Source organism: Protopterus annectens, chromosome 1.part2, assembly GCF_019279795.1.
Source record: "Protopterus annectens isolate FY-2018-M chromosome 1.part2, PAN1.0, whole genome shotgun sequence".
NCBI classification, from domain to species: domain Eukaryota; kingdom Metazoa; phylum Chordata; order Ceratodontiformes; family Protopteridae; genus Protopterus; species Protopterus annectens.
This window is the reverse complement of record NC_056727.1, coordinates 131,527,889-131,544,069: the sequence shown is the minus strand read 5'-3', so window position 1 is coordinate 131,544,069 and position 16,181 is coordinate 131,527,889. Positions and strand designations below refer to the sequence as shown.

Genomic DNA, 16,181 nt, shown 5'->3' with positions numbered 1-16,181 from the left:
TTTAAAGGTAGAGAAGTTTTAATGCTAAGTCTGTTTTCATTGTAAGACTATTGCTTTGTTTGTTTAGCAAATGTCTATCGGTGTTTGTGCTATAAAATAGGAGCTTACTAAGCTATTGGCCCTGAGGCCCTAAAATTTTAAATAAAAGTTGAAAATTAAAACCAAGTATCTGTAATCATTGTAGAAGTAATGCATAAAACAGTATGCACACAGAGAGTTTTGAACAGTGTTTATAGCAACTGGGGAGAAATAGCCAAGTAATGGGATACTGGAATGGCTGCGTGTGTGTGTTGGGGGAGGGGGTGTTGAAAGGGGTGGGGTTGGGGCAGTGCTTTGAAGAGGGTGGGGTTGGGGCGGTGCTCCAGGTTTGCACCCCCCTGCAAAAAATCCTGCGGGCTCCCTTGAGTCTCTGTTGCTATTTTGTCTTGCCCATAACCCATTAAGCTGTCTACTTAACAGATTAGGTCATGGCTACAGTTTGGCTCCCAGAAAACAACAAAGTGTAAAGACTTATCTTTTTATTGTAGATGATTTAAAACTGTACAGTTCATCTGATGAATTGAAAGCATAACTGCAAGTAGTCAAAACTTTTTCAGATCATATGTGAATGTCATTTGATCTTGATAATTATGCAGAAGCAGCCTTTAAATCAGGACAGCTGCAACACCAAGAAAACGGTGTGGGACAGGAATGTGATATAAAAGAACTTTAGCAAGAGGGGATGTATAAATATTTGGGAATTGATGAAGGATTAACAGTAAAACATGAATAAATGTCAATAAAACTTGGGAAGGAATATTTTAGAAGACTAAAATTAATACTGAAAACAGTGTTGGCATTTAGGAACAAAGTCCAAGCCATAAACCAGTTTGCTCTTCCTGTCCTAACTTACAGTTTTGGAGTGATTGACTGACCCCAAAAGGTGTTGAATCAGTTGGACAGGAAAACAAGAAGTTTGCTTCATGCTCATCAAGTGATTTTTAAAAATCAGTGTATGCTAATGTCACTTGTTCATCTCTAATACATATAACAAGAAGGCTAGGGCTTTCGTTTAGATGCTTTAATACATAGAAACACATCAGGATACACAGGACAGCAGCATCATTAAATACGAACAAACTAGTTAGTAGACCTTACATACATACATGCTTACATCTCAACAGCTAACTACAAAATGGCAGTCTAGCTTGCATGTGCTCAGTCTTTATACACTTGTGCAAGCCCTTGGATAGCTTCTTAAAGGTATGTACACATATATTGATCTATATCCTCCCTCTTAAAAGACTGCACTTTATGCAAAACAATATCAGAGCTAGACATGCACTACTATATACATTGGAAACCAAACACAATGTTCATGTCTCAATATGCTTCATATCTGCTCCAGGTTATAGAAATTTGACCATATCTTGTAACATAACAGTTGGGAACAAATTTAGCAATAGGGACAGTCTGCAGTGCACAGCTCATATCAGGAACTTCTGGATTCATCACAGGAGCGGGAATGTCCTCTGGAACTTCTCTGGAATTGAAACACCGGGCAACTCACTCTGAGATAGTCTTTCATACAGGCTATGTGCTGTGGTATTGGCTCAGACACCAGTCACAAATGTTTCTGATTCCACAATGTACGATCTTGGATCTGGACCAGTATTCTTCACGACACCATTCTGATCATAACCTTTGGACGTCTGCATCCTTACCACTTCGCCTCCTCCTCATAATGGATTGAGCAGTTTACTAGTCTTAATGTGGCAGGACTTCTGGGTTAGGTGCTTCTTCATCAGATTGGCTTTCAGTAGTCTGTTCTTGACACATGGAACCAACAATTTGACTACTGATTGGTTTGTTTCGAAAGAAGTCTGAGCAGGTAAACCAAGATGTTTATCACCAGGAACATTTCTGAGATTTAAGACATTCCAGAAAACATCACTATTTTCTCATTTTGACTTCTCTAGTTGTTGCACTTTGAACTGCACATTCTGCCAAACCATTTGTCTCTGGGCACTCTAGACTACTTGTGACATGAGTAAAGTCCCATTCTTCAGCAAATCTTTTGAACTGTTGGTTTGTAAACTGGGTGCCACTGTCCGAAATAACTTTGTGCAGACTCCCACGTACTACAAAATGACGCTTCATCTTAGTAATGACTGTACTGGATACTAGGTTAGGAAGAAGGTCAGTCTCGAACAAATTAGAGTAAGAGTCTACTAACATCAAATAATGTTGACCATTCCACTTGAAGATGATCAGTGGCTACTGTCGACCAAGGTAGTTCTGGAATCTGGTTAAGCTGAAGTGGTTATTTCTGTTGATGAGGCTTTGTACTATTACACACTGAAGAAGATGAAAGTACTCTCTCAATGTTTTGTGACATAGAACGTCAAAATACTAGCCCTCTTGCCCTTCTTTTGGTAGATTTGATTCCTAGGTGACCATGATGCAAATTAGTAATGTACTCTTGTTGCAAGGACTTTGGAACAATTACTTTTGAACCTTTCATAATGATACCGTTGTCAGACAAAAATCTCATCTCTGTAAGAAAAATAAGGTTGCATTTCTTGAGGTAAATTAGATTGCTTTGATGGTCATCCTTGATTGATAAAGTGGTTGAGCTTTTGTAAAACCGAATCTGTGGTGGTGTGATCCCTCAACTCAAGATGTGTGGAAGAAACAATTTTAACTTCCATGACTTCAAAATCAAGGTTCTCATTCTCCTGCTGTTCAGTGGTATTTCTGGGCAGTCTGGATAATGTATCAGCAAGATAAAGAAGTTTGCCTTTCTTGTAGACAAGATTGAAATTGCACTTTTGCAATCACTACATCATAAGTTGCAGTCCGGCTGGAGCTGAATGCATTGACTTTCTCAGAATACTGACAAATGGTTGGTGATGTGTTTCATCCTGGATAGGTCTCCCATAAACATAATCATGGAACTTCAAACATGCAAACACAATTGCCAAAATCTCTGTGCGTCTGGGCATACTGCATCTCAGTTTGGGTAAGAGTTCTCGATGCATAGGCAACAGGTTGATCCTCTTGTAGAATAACTGCACCAAGACCAGATTTCAGAGTATCACAGAAAGTGTAACTGGCTTGTGAACATTATAGTATCTGAGCATAAGTGGACTAGCAATTCTCTGTTTTAGGACAGCAAATGCCCTTTGGTCTTGCTCTAACCAAGACCAGGATACATTTTTATGTGTCAGCTCTCTGAGTGGTGCTTGAAAGTTGGCTCACATCTGGAATGGACTTGCCTAGGTAGTTGACCATGCCAAGAAAACGTTACAGGACTTGAACATTGTCTGGAGCTGGCATATCGAGAATGGCTATTTGCTTTGAAGGGTCTGGTCGTAGGCTTGTATTTGTAAATAGATGACCAACATAAGTAACTTCTTGTAGTTCAAATTTGCATTTGTGTGGGTTGAGCTTAAGATTGACTTGATGTGCCCTTTCTAGAACTTTTCTGAGGTTTCTGTCATGTTCAACTTCATCGCAACCTCCTACTAGTATGTCTACTATGATAGCACAAGGATACCCAGAAAAATTTTGCTCCATTGCATGCTGAAAGACTTCACTTGCAGAATTTATCCCAAATAGCATTCTCAAAAATGTGTACCTGCTAAACGGAGCACTGAAAGTAGTGAGCAATGAGGATTTCATGTCGAGCTGAATTTGCCAAAATGAACTATTTGCATCTAAGACGGAAAAAATAGTGGCGTTTGGCAACAAGGCTGCGACGACTTCGATAATGCTCATTGGATGATGAGGTCTTCTTAGCACTTCTGTTCAAATCTCGTGGGTCAATACATGTCCTGATGTCGTCTGAGCTTTTTTTTATGAGCTACCACTATGGAACATACCCATTCAGTTGGAGTTTCTACTGGACAAATCACACCTTGTTGCACCATTTTATCTAGTTCGGCTTTGGCTCTGTCCTACATGGCTATTGGAACTTTACGTACTGTCTGATAATTGGACTGGCCTCTGGGTTTAACTTCATGGAGTGCACAACTGGAAGCTTGCCTGGTTTGTCTTCAAATAGATCAGCATAGGTAGAAAAAAATGTGCTGGGCAAAATTGGAGTTGTGGTCTTTTAAGCTAACATGGTGGACTTTCTTATTAAATGAAAGCAGTCCCATTTTCAAACTGTGTCTGAGCCCTAATAATGACTGGACATGTCTCTTGACCACATAAAATAAGTCGTAGCTTCGAGTAACATGAAAACACCACTGAGCCTTCAGTTTGAATTTCTTCACCTCCATAAGCAACAAGCTTCGCACACCTTGCCATATCAAGCCTTTCATTGTAGCAAATGTTTCTGCTGACATAACATTGCACTTGGAACCTGTATCAACTTTGAGCTGTATAGGATTGCCATTTATCCAAACAGTACAAAATATTTCATTCTTTGCCCTTAAATCTACTGCATTGATTGTTTCATGAAGCACTGACACACCATCAACATAGAGTAGAACTGCCACTGTCTAACTGATCAACTTGTTTCTTAAAATGTTCCCTTTTAACAAAAGAATGTGGGCCTTTTGATTTGCAAAATCTTTTGAAATGATTTCATTTATTACATTTGTGGCATTGCTGACCAAAAGCTAAACATTTCTCCCTTTTAGATTCATGACTTCCACCACAGTTATGACAGTTGGCAGTGAAACTAGGCTGGGGCCCATGCTTTGAGTTTGCTGACTCACATTTATGCTTCACTGAGACTGTGGGATTTCTGGAGTTGCCTTAAAACTTGGGGTTTACCAGTGAGTGCTGCGAGGGTTACAGTTGCTGCCATGTGCTTGGGCCTGTTTCTTTTAACCACGTGCTGCATGCTATCAACATGAGCTTTATCACTGTGCCTTCTAGAGGTGTTCTCATTTGTAAGCATATTTGTGTGCTTTTCTGTGAGCTCGTATATCTGATAAATCTAAATGGCCTTATTCAAAGTTAAATCACTGTCACGAAGCATAATCTTTCTCACAGCATCATCTTTTGTACCACACACAAGTCTCTTTTATCAACTCATCCCTCAAGTCACCAAATCTGCACATTTTAGCTTTGTTTCGCAGGCCATTTATATATGCTGTAAAAGATTCACCAGGCTTTTGATCCCTTGTGGTAAAATAAGTGCCTTTCCGTAGTAACATTTGTTTGAGGGTTACATATTTGTGTAAATTTGTTTTAAGCACTCTGGGTCCTCCCTTGGTTCAGCCGGTACAGCAGTATGATGGTTTTCCCCTCTCCAGCATAGACAGCAGGTGCATACACGAATGAGCGTTCCTTTTTCTATGGCTTCTGAAACAGCTAAATTAAGTGGAATAATTGCCTTTGTACGGTCATCTTTATCAGAAAATGCAGCCTGTATGAAAATGTCGTACTCTTGCTCAAACACACTCCAGTTCTCTGCAATATTACTGTCAAACACAAGCACACTGGGTTTTCAAAATCCATCTGCCGTGCCCACAAAGTATACACGAATACACTGAAAATATGAGCCTTGTAAATATGTACGAAAAAGCTGTTGTATGAGCTTGTAACATGCAAATGCAAAATAAACTCCCTGAAATACTGTACTTTGCGAAACAAGCTCTGTAATGGCTGTACTCTACAAAATATGCCTTGTAATGGCTGTACTTTGTGAAGTAGCTTTACTGTAACACTGAACAACCATGCGACCACTTCATACACTTCTGATAACTCTGATATCTTTGCTTAATATGAAAAATGTGCTTTGCAAAAATGTGATCATTTCCCCTTATTTTATTTGTTTTATGTAATTCGAACTTTATTTCAAACATTTTCCTTAGTAATTTAAATACTTTTATCAAAATCGTACATATCTGTTTATGTGAATATTATTTAAAACGTTCTGTATGCCCCATGTCATATTTTACAAAAAGAAATAGTGCTGGGCAAGTTTTTAATACCTGAAATTCAAAATAACTTGGTAAAAAACAACAGACTGCAAACAAATAAATAAAATGGAAGAAAAGACCACACCGGATTCTCAAATAACAGTATAACAGTTAGCGCTTTCGTTTACTAATGTAAGCAAACTTCTTCAGACAATTTAAAAAGAACACAAGTACACTGATACACATTTACTTATCATGACATCATTTCCTTGGAAAGAAACCAAGCCTCATTTTAAAGTGCCAAAACACCTTCCCACTGAAAGGCAACTCATAACATCAATTCCGAAATAAAAATATACAAAATAAAGCCCAATATTAAATCACATGCAAATAACTAAATATATCCACCTATATACACACAAAAATACAAAATATTATATATATGTATATATTCAAATAAGTATATAACAATATAAAACAAAGTCACAATTATGAATGCATCTACCTAAAGCTTTTAATTTCAAAATGCTCTTAATGGAAACTAAGTCATTTAAGCCTGGAGGAACTAAGGCGTTCAATTTCAACTGCCAATTAAGTTCTTTCTCCTCTAGCTTCAGATCCATTGGCCCTCCCCTAATATTATCTGGGATTTTTTCAATAACCAAAAACTTAAATTCATGCTTCGGGAAAGCATTAATATACCTTGCTAGTGCATTATTCAAGTTTCTTTGTCAATGGCATACAAATTCTCATAAATTCCATTCTTAAGGGGTCTTTCTGTTTTGCCCACATAGAAAACGGGGAATTTCGAATTTCTATGTGGGCAAAACAGAAAGACCCCTTAAGAATAGAATTTATGGGCATTTGTATGCCATTGACAAAAGAAACTTGAATAATGCACTAGCAAGGCATATTAATGCTTTCCCAAAGCATGAATTTAAGTTTTTGGTTATTGAAAAAATCCCAGATAATATTAGGGGAGGGCCAATGGATCTGAAGCTAGAGGAGAAAGAACTTATTTGGCAGTTGAAATTGAACGTCTTAGTTCCTCCAGGCTTAAATGACTTAGTTTCCATTAAGAGCATTTTGAAATTAAAAGCTTTAGGTAGATAGATTCATAATTGTGACTTTGTTTTATATTGTTATATATGGTGGTGGTGCTGCAGTAGCATTGTCGCCTCACAGTTAGACGTTGCCCGTTCGATTCTCGGTTAGAGCGTCTTCTGTGTGACAACATGCGTGAATGGACGTTCCTTCGTTGAAGGTTGTGCGTTAGGCCCGGCAAGCCAGCACGTAAAAATCTACTGCCAATCATTAGCGGACCGGAGTTCCGCTGTGGCGACCTCTAACTGGGAAAAGCCGAAAGACACAACAACAACTTATTTGAATATATATACATATATAATACATTTTGTATTTTTGTGTGTATATAGGTGGATATATTTAGATATTTGTATGTGATTTAATATTGTGCTTTATTTTGTATATTTTTATTTCGGAATTGATGTTATGAGTTGCCTTTCAGTGTGAAGGTGTTTTGGCACTTTAAAATGAGGCTTGGTTTCTTTCCAAGGAAATGATGTCATGATAAGTAAATGTATATAAGTGTACTTGTGTTCTTTTTAAATTGTCTGAAGAAGTTTGCTTACTTTAGTAAACGAAAGCGCTAACTGTTATTTGAGAATCCGGTGTGGTCTTTTCTTCCATTTTATTTATTTGTTTGTAATACCTGAAATTCATTTCTGAGCTATTTTGCAAAGTATGCACATTTTTAAGGATGATTCACACTTGTATATTAGCTGCGCATCTCTCGGTCTTGCTTCTGACACCATGCCGCTCGTTCATCTCTAACACATATAACAAGAAGGCTGGGGTTTTTGTTTAGATGCTTTAATACATAGAAACACATCAGGCTAGATAGCAGCATTATTAAACATGAATGAACTAATTAACAGACGGTCCTTGCATATATACATGCTTACATCTCAACAGCTCACTACAAAATGGCAGTCTAGCTTGAACGTGCTTAGTGTTTATACACTTGTGCAAGCCCTTGGATAGCTTTTTAAAGGTATGTACAGTTATATTGATCTATAGCCAAGACTATATATTCCCAGGTCTGAAGAAGGTGTGGGCCTTCTCAAAACTGATTACATGTATAGATCTGCAGTCTTGGGACTGCGTACATATCTGCTGATCACACAAGACTCAAATGTAGTGAAAGTTTTGAAACATGAGGAGAATAAGTCTAAGATGACTTCCCAGCTTCCTTTAGCAGAAGCATATCAGTGTCAAGCGGGAGTGGAAGAATCAAACCAGAAGTAGATAAAAAATCAGGCAACAACTGAATGTGCCAAAAAACAAAAGAAACAATATAAGGTGAAGAATCAAATGAGAAGGTAAGAAATGTGGAAAATGCATAAATGCAGTTACAAGTACAGAAAACTCTTGGAACAACCTCATGTTGATCAGGATTGAACAAAGTAAATGAATAAGGAGAGGTGAATTTAAACCAGAATATGAAAGGTTAATATTGGTAGTCCAAGATAGTGGACTACATACACGTTGGTTTACAAAGTCCATTAAAAATGTGGGCAAAACAGACAAATCTAAGTTTTGTAAAACAGAACTGGAAACAGTTGCACATCTTGTTGCTAGTTGTGATGGCAGAAGGACTGTATACTGAAAGGCATAGTAATGTGGCAAGACTGTTGCATTGGGGATTGTGCAAACATTATAATATTGAAGTAGCTGAAAAACACTGGAAACATGAGCCAGAAAGCATTACAGAAAATGATAATGTTTATATCACATGGGATCACCCTTTACCAACAGTTCAAAAAATGGATGCGAGAAAACCAGATATAGTAGTCCATGAAAAGAAGACAAAAGTAGCATTGATCATTGAAATTGCTACACCCAGCGACTACAGTGTCTTATGTACAGAGAGAGAGAGACAGTCATAAAATACCTGGATTTGCAGGCAGAAATGAGGGCAATGTAGAAGGATATCTAGATAGTTCCAGTAGTAGTAGGAGCAACAGTCTTATAAAAAAGAATTTACAATCGTACTTGGATATGTTACCGATACATGTAACTCCATATGAATTGCAGGAGGAGTCATTACTGGGGCACATTGCAGGTGCTGCGATCATTTCTGGCTAACATCAAAGACTGAAACAATACTAATTTCATGAACTTGAATCATACTTTGACTTTGGAATGGGGTCCATTCCCATCATGGTATTAGAGACCTAAAAGACTTGGAGAAATTAGAGAGAAGTCATATTTGTTTTCAGTTAATACCTGTACTAAGTAGTGTAGTTTGTTTTAGGATTTATCATTCTGACTTCCTTTCTTATTTTGTTACTGTCTTGTGGTTGGTTTGAAGATGCTGCCTGTTGCATCCAAGACTCAGTCAGCTGCAGTAAATTTGGGAGTAAATTTTTTAGGACAACTAGAGGGCACCATTGGATACCTTTTACCCACTCTTAGTTGTCATTTTGGTGAGCAGTCATCATTTCTACATGTAGCAGAGGTTCTAGGTGTGTTGCATTTTTGTTTTAACCTTTATATGACCATCAGTTATGGTCACTGCTGCAGTAGCCTAAGCTCTGTGTGGGATATGTCTTGCTAAAGATATAACAACCAACCAGCTTTTAAAGCTGCAGGGCACTTTCCACATGGCCAAACCATTAGTCATCTCAAGCTGAGATGACTAAAAGTCAGGTTTGGGTGCCAAGCCCTTGTGAACTTTCCTGCCACTGAAGAGAGTGCTGCTTGGTCGGCTTTAAGGGGATTGATGGTCGGCTAACAATTTTCCATTGATGAGCAGATGTGTTCCTTGGATTGGGGGGGGGGGCTTGCACATTACTTTTCATCACAGAAAACTTACTTTTTCTGTAACAGTGTAACTTTCAGGTAAAAAAAAGTGTTTTTTTATTGACTGCCATGTAACTTGCACCTTTTTAAATGGTAACATCACTTTTTTCACCACAAAACTTAAAAAAAAAAGAGTTGTTAAAAGTTACATTAAACTACTTTTTTGTGCAGAAGCTGTTGTCATTTTATTTTTTGTGGCTGGGTAAGCGTTTAAAGTACTGTTTGTTGTGTCAAAATACTGTTACTTCACAACTTACTACCCTTTTCCTCATTTGTGGTACTTGGTGACCCTGGATTTAAAAGATGTATATTGTCACATTCCTATTCATCCAGGTTTTAGGCATTTAAGGTTTTTTATCTGGATAACATTATCACTTCACTGCCTTACACTTTGAGTTATCCAGTGCTACAAGAATGTTCCCAAAATGTCTAGCGTCTGTGATAGACCACTGCAGACAGTACAATATCCACATTTTCCTTATTTAGACAACTTGTTTATCTATGGCAAGTCATTTGTAAAGTGTTAGGAATCTCTTAAATAAGGGATCCTCCTACACAAGCTGAGATTCCAAGAAAATGAAGTGTTTTCTGACTCCTCCTCACGGGATTGTTTTTCCTGTGTGCCTGCTGGACACCTCAGTACAGGAAACTTTTCTTTCACAGGAAAAAAAGATCTGTATTTGGATTTATTTCTAGAGTTTTCCACTTAGACTTCAGTCTCAGCAAGGGAATTCCTCAGGATTCTGGGTCTCATGGCTTCTATGAATCTCATGGTACCTCTTGCAAGATTCCAGATGAGAAAGATGCAGTAACATCTGAAATCACAATATCCCCAACATCATCACCCTTTTAATTTTTAAATTCCAATTTTAGAATTTGTAAAAAGGGAGATTGTGTTTGAGGCACCAAATTTCTCAGAGTCATGGTCTCCCATTATCCTCTACTACTGCAGCACAGTCAGTCCCAACCAACCCCTCAGGCTTTGCTTGAGGAGCAGTGTCAATGGGTATAAAATGTATGGTCTGTTGAACTAAAAAGACAGACCCAAAGCACATTGACATATAAAAGATGTTAACTTTTATAAACTCTGTCAATCCTATGAATTATCTGTGTTCCCTAGGACCTCTTCAAGTAGTTACAGACATGACCACAGTTATGTGGTACATAAATAAGCAAGATGGATCCAGATCTTACCCCTTGCAAACTAGCCATGTTTTCATAGGTTCATAGGTTCATACTAGGCTATCTGCCCTAGGGCATTTATAAGCCTAGCCAGAATGTGTTTGGCTTTCGCCACCCATTTTAAATTTATTTTGCTATGTCCTTTTTCGAGGTTAGTATACTGTGCCTCTAACAGTGACACAGAAGTGATACCCGGGGTAAACCTACGATCTCCCATCCACTCAAGATTCCTCTTGGAGAGTCAATGAGGGACTCTGCCTAACCTGGACTGGGATTTTATTCCAGAGTGAAGGGAGCCTCTGGGTTATGAATCTGTCCCTCCAGCATGTCCTATTTATTTCAATGCTGAGGTTCAAGTCTCTCGAGCGCGTAGCTCGATGGGATTTGGATTTTCTGAGGTGCAGCATGTCCATTAATTCCGGGTTGGACATGGCTTTATACGTCAGGCACAAATCGCCTCTGAACAGGCGGTATGCCACTGAGTAGAGCTGGAGTTTCTTTAACCGGGCAGCATATGGCATCTGTTTGAGCCCTTTGATCCTCTTGGTGAGGTACTTTTGGGGTCTTTCCAGTTGCTGCAGGTGTCTGGTAACGTACATCCCAAAAGGGGCATTGTACTCAATTATGGGCCTGATGAGGGATGAGTGAAGAGGCACGATGACCTCCCCTGATCTAGATGTGAATCCCTTCATGATTAGGTGGGCTATATAAAATGTTTTTCTAACCACTTTGGCCACGTGGTTGTCAAATGAGAGATTGCTATCAACTTGGGTCCCCAGGTCCCTAATTACTACTTCTGTACTTAATGGATTACCACCTATGTGGTAATTTGTGGGCACTTTGTTTTGCCAAAGGGGATGACTATACACTTTTTGGCATTTAGCTTGAGGCCATGGCTCTGGCACCAGTTGTCTGTTTCTATGAGGCCCTTTTGGAGGATGCTTGTGTCGGCTGGAGAGTCGATTATGGCGCCCAGTTTGCAGTCATCTGCGAACTTGGTCAGCCACAGTCCTTCCGTGTTGGCCTGTACCTCCGAGAAATATATACCGAACAAGAGAGGTCCCAGGACTGAGCCTTGTGGGACACCACTTGTAACTGGTTTGGAGTCTGACATGGCTCCAGCAATTCTAACCATGTGGGTTCTGTCCTTGAGCCAGTTTTCAACCCATCTAGTGACATAGGGGTTTATATTTAAGCTGGTGAGCTTATCTATAATGCCCGAGTGGGGTATTGTATCGAAGGCTTTTGCGAGGTCCAGGTAGGCTGTGTGGACCACCTTCCCCTCGTCAATGGCCTTGGTGACTGTTTCAAAGAAATCAACCAGGTTTAAGAGGCAGGATCTGCCCTTAACAAAGCCGAACTGGGGTAGGATCCAGTGTCTGTACGTCCCCAATATCTATTTATGAGGTCCATGATGATCCTTTCCATAGCTTTGCAGACCAAGCTAGTCAGGCTTATGGGGCGATAGTTTCCAGGATCCGTTGAGGCACCACCTTTATGGAGAGGGACCACTGTTGCTGTACGCCACTCTTTGGGCACATATCCTGTAGTAAGGCTGAGATTGAACAGTAGTTTTATGTTTGGGTTTAGCTCTTCTTGGAGTTCATGTAGGACGCAGCCCGGAACACCGTCTGGTCCCATTGATGCTGTGTTTTTTGCTTTGGAGAGGGCGGCTCTTACCTGAGCATCTGAGATGTCAGGGGGGCTTGGGATATAGCTTTATAGCATAATCTCACTTTACAGGCTTACAACCTGTCAGAACTAAACTGTGTGGCAGACAAGCTGAGCAGGCCCAGGACAGACCTTCACAAATGGAAACTGATTCAGTAGGTCTTCTAAGATTTGATTCATCTGTATGGAACACTTCAGTAGCTATCTTTTGCCTCCCCTCTAAATAATCAACTGCCAAAATTCTGTTCCAAGGCACCATAGAAGAAAACCTGGGAGATGAGAGGCCTTTTCTTTTCCTTGGACAGGAATGTTCCTTTATGCCTTTCCATCCTTTCCACTGCTTTCTAAAGTACTTCTGAAGATTTAGAAGGACTAATCAAAGGTAATTGTGGTGACTCCATTCAGGTTCATGCAACAATTGTTCTGTTTTCTTTTGTGAATGGCTGGGGCAATTAGCACAAACTTCCTCACAGACTGGATTTACTCACAAAATCAGGGATGTTTGATGCATCCTGACCCCAAATAACTGCAGTTGACTTTCTGGATGTTAGGGATATACCTTTTATGCACCTTTTGTCTTGGGGATATGTAGCAGATCTTAATGGGGCAAGAAATCCTGCTACTAGAAAGTCATATATTAACAAATAGGAAAAGTTTTCTAGTTGGTGTCAACAAAGTAATCCGCACCCATTCAAGGCTATCATTTCTCTGGTTTTACAAAATTTGTGTTACTATCCCGTGGCCTGTCTTACTCCTCAATTAAGGTTCATTTGTCTGCCGTTTCCACATGTCTGCCCATGGATCCCCACTCTTTCAAAGCAGTCTCATGTGAAAATGTTTTTGAAAGGGGTTCTAACCACCCAGCAGTGTAAACCTTGGCTTTAAATGATTGTCCTGTTGACACCCCAACCCTTTATGCAGAATGGGATTGTGAATGCAGAAGGGGTTGTGGGTGTTTGGATGGATTCTGCATAAGAAGCCTCATAGAAAACCAGTGACTCCTCCTTGCAGTCTTAATTTTGTGGTCGAAGTACTAACACTTGCTCCATTTGAACCAGTTCATCAGGCTGATGTAAGGAACTTGACATGAGAAAAACAGTTTTACTCATTGCTATGACCTTCTGCAAGACGTGTAGCCAAGTTGCAAGCTCTTATGGTGAGTCGGCTTTCTCATTTCCCACAAGCATAGTGTTTCTTTGAGAACTAATCTTCCTTTTATGCCTAAAGTGTTATCTGAGTTTACTTTAAACCAAACTATCCATCTCTTTGTCTTCTTTCCAAAACCTAAAAACGAGGGAAAAGGATGCTTTTCTACCTTGGATGTTCACAGAGTGCTATCTTGACAGAGCAAAGTTTTTCATAACTGTTGATCAGTTTATTTCTTGTGAAGGCAAGAAGGGACAGCCTATATCAAAGCAGACTGTTTCTAAATGGTTGTCTCAGGTATATTACCTTTTGTTATTCCTACCACAACAAAACTGTTCCATGATGAGTCAAGGCTCATCCTACCAGGCCTTGGCTTCATCTGTGGCTTTTTGAAAAGGGTTGGATTCTAGAAGCAATAACTTGATCATCTCTGCATACATTTACAAAGCACTGTAAACTAGATTATTTTTCAAGGTCTAGGACTCACTTTGCTAGGACCATTCTCCAGGGGCTCTTGTATCTTCTCCCTTCTTCCTCCCATTCTTTCTAAGCTGAGGTAGTCTACCCATATACCTTAAGCTACTGTCTCAATGATCATAATTATGAACATACTACTGTTGTGTAAGTAAACTTACCATAACAGTAGATGTTCGAATGAGCACTGCTGCAGTAGCCACACCTTCCCTCTATCCCCCTTATTATTTGTATAATTTTTTTATTTTCCAGTGTGGACATGTATTTTTCTTTTCCTATCATTGTCCTCTCGTAGGTGAATACAAGGGTAACTGCCTAGAAGGGCTATTTTGAGCCTAGACAGTAACCCAAGGTCAGAATCAAACCCTGTACATTATTATATACGAGGTAAAGACGGTAACAAGTATGTCACCCCCACCACCCTCAGTTTGTGTCTAAGCCAGTGTAACTGATCAACCTGCTTGTTCTTTAGAGGTAACGAGAATAGCAGAAGAAACCCACCCACATGAGGACAGCATTTTGCACTTGAAATAAAAGCGAATTTAAGGTAAGATTGAACACAGTCATTCTGGAACGTTGAGGCAGAAGTCAGACCATTAAGCAGATATGTTCCCAGACATGACAGCAACATGCAAATCTTCACAGCACTGTGAATGCAGGTCAGGCTTGAGCCCAGGCCCTCTCAGACTGTGAGACTCTGATTGAACTTCAGCCCTGTCAGACTGTGAGACACAGGTCATAGCACTGATTGTGTGCACATTGCCCCACCAAGAGGTAGATGGCGCATATGAGGATTGAACCTGCAACCTTGACATCGTTAGTACCACACTCTAACCAACTGAGCTAACTGGCTCTCAGGGCATTAGCTTCCCCTGTCTGTTGGCATGAAATCTCTGAAGAACTTGTCGCCCAAACTAGATTTTTAGTCAGCTCAGCTCAAACTGACTAAAGACTTGGGTGTGTTGAAGGTTCCCTGTAGCTTTGGAAGCTGTCTGGCTATTATATCCTTAGCTGAATACTACCCATGTAGCTTACGCTACTGCAGCCATGATCATTGAAGCACCTACTGTTATAGTATGTTTACTTACACAACTGTACTTTTCTTGGCGTACAGATTGCCTGTACCTGTATGCTTAGTGGCAGTCAAAAACTAGAAATTCTAGAGCAAGGTGCACCCACAGGCATGCCATAGCACACGGGGGGGGGGGGGGGGGGGGCATTAGAACACAAGTTCACCAGCTACTGAAATGGTCTCTAGAAAGAGAGATGAGAACCAGCTCAGTACAGATCACCTTCTTGAGTGTCAGCTGATATGGTGAGTACTGTACTTATTAATAATTTTGAAAGTTTCCTTTGCCTAGTTGGAAAGATGCATTTTCCCAAGTATAAGTAAATACCTAAGTTGAAACTTACCCCAAACATATACTACGTTAAGCCTTATAGAAATTATTTTTCCCAGGTAAATCATGAATTAACTACAACAACAGAAACTGCTGTCAAGTGTACTTCATTGGGCACTGATGAAGTAACGAAAAAGAAGATTTTCTGTGGCGATAGTAATCATCAAAACGAGGAGCTTTTTTCAGGTAAGGATATTTATTTTAAGAGCTTATTGAAAACTGTCATACAGTGGTTAGAAAATAATGCCGATAGAAAGTTTGATGAATCCCTACTGATGTTGTCCAAATTTACATATTAATTCATAGCAGTGAAATATACCGCATATTGTCATAAATGACTCTCTGAATTCAGTTCATAACTACCATAGGTCATTTCATGATATTTCTTGCGTTAAGGTCCGTTTGATTTATATAGGCTTTCTTGACTTCAGATTGTTGTTTCATGGATGCAGATCAGTACTGAGATTAGAGAAAGTAACTCAGAGACACCAGCATTGCATAATAATGGTTATTGGCAAGAATGATTCAGCCATTTGCAAGAATCTGTTAGACTACTGATTCTGCTGGA

At 39.6% G+C, this 16,181-nt stretch overlaps 1 protein-coding gene across 1 annotated transcript in view; it reads left to right on the top strand.

The window, feature by feature from the left end:
- CFAP36 (cilia and flagella associated protein 36) overlaps positions 1-16,181 on the top strand; it is a 1,925,715-nt gene that overhangs the window by 1,332,254 nt on the left and 577,280 nt on the right. The window contains exon 7 of the mRNA XM_044055272.1: positions 15,673-15,799. Within this exon, the coding sequence (XP_043911207.1) occupies positions 15,673-15,799 (127 nt within the window). The remainder of the gene's footprint in view (positions 1-15,672; positions 15,800-16,181) is intronic.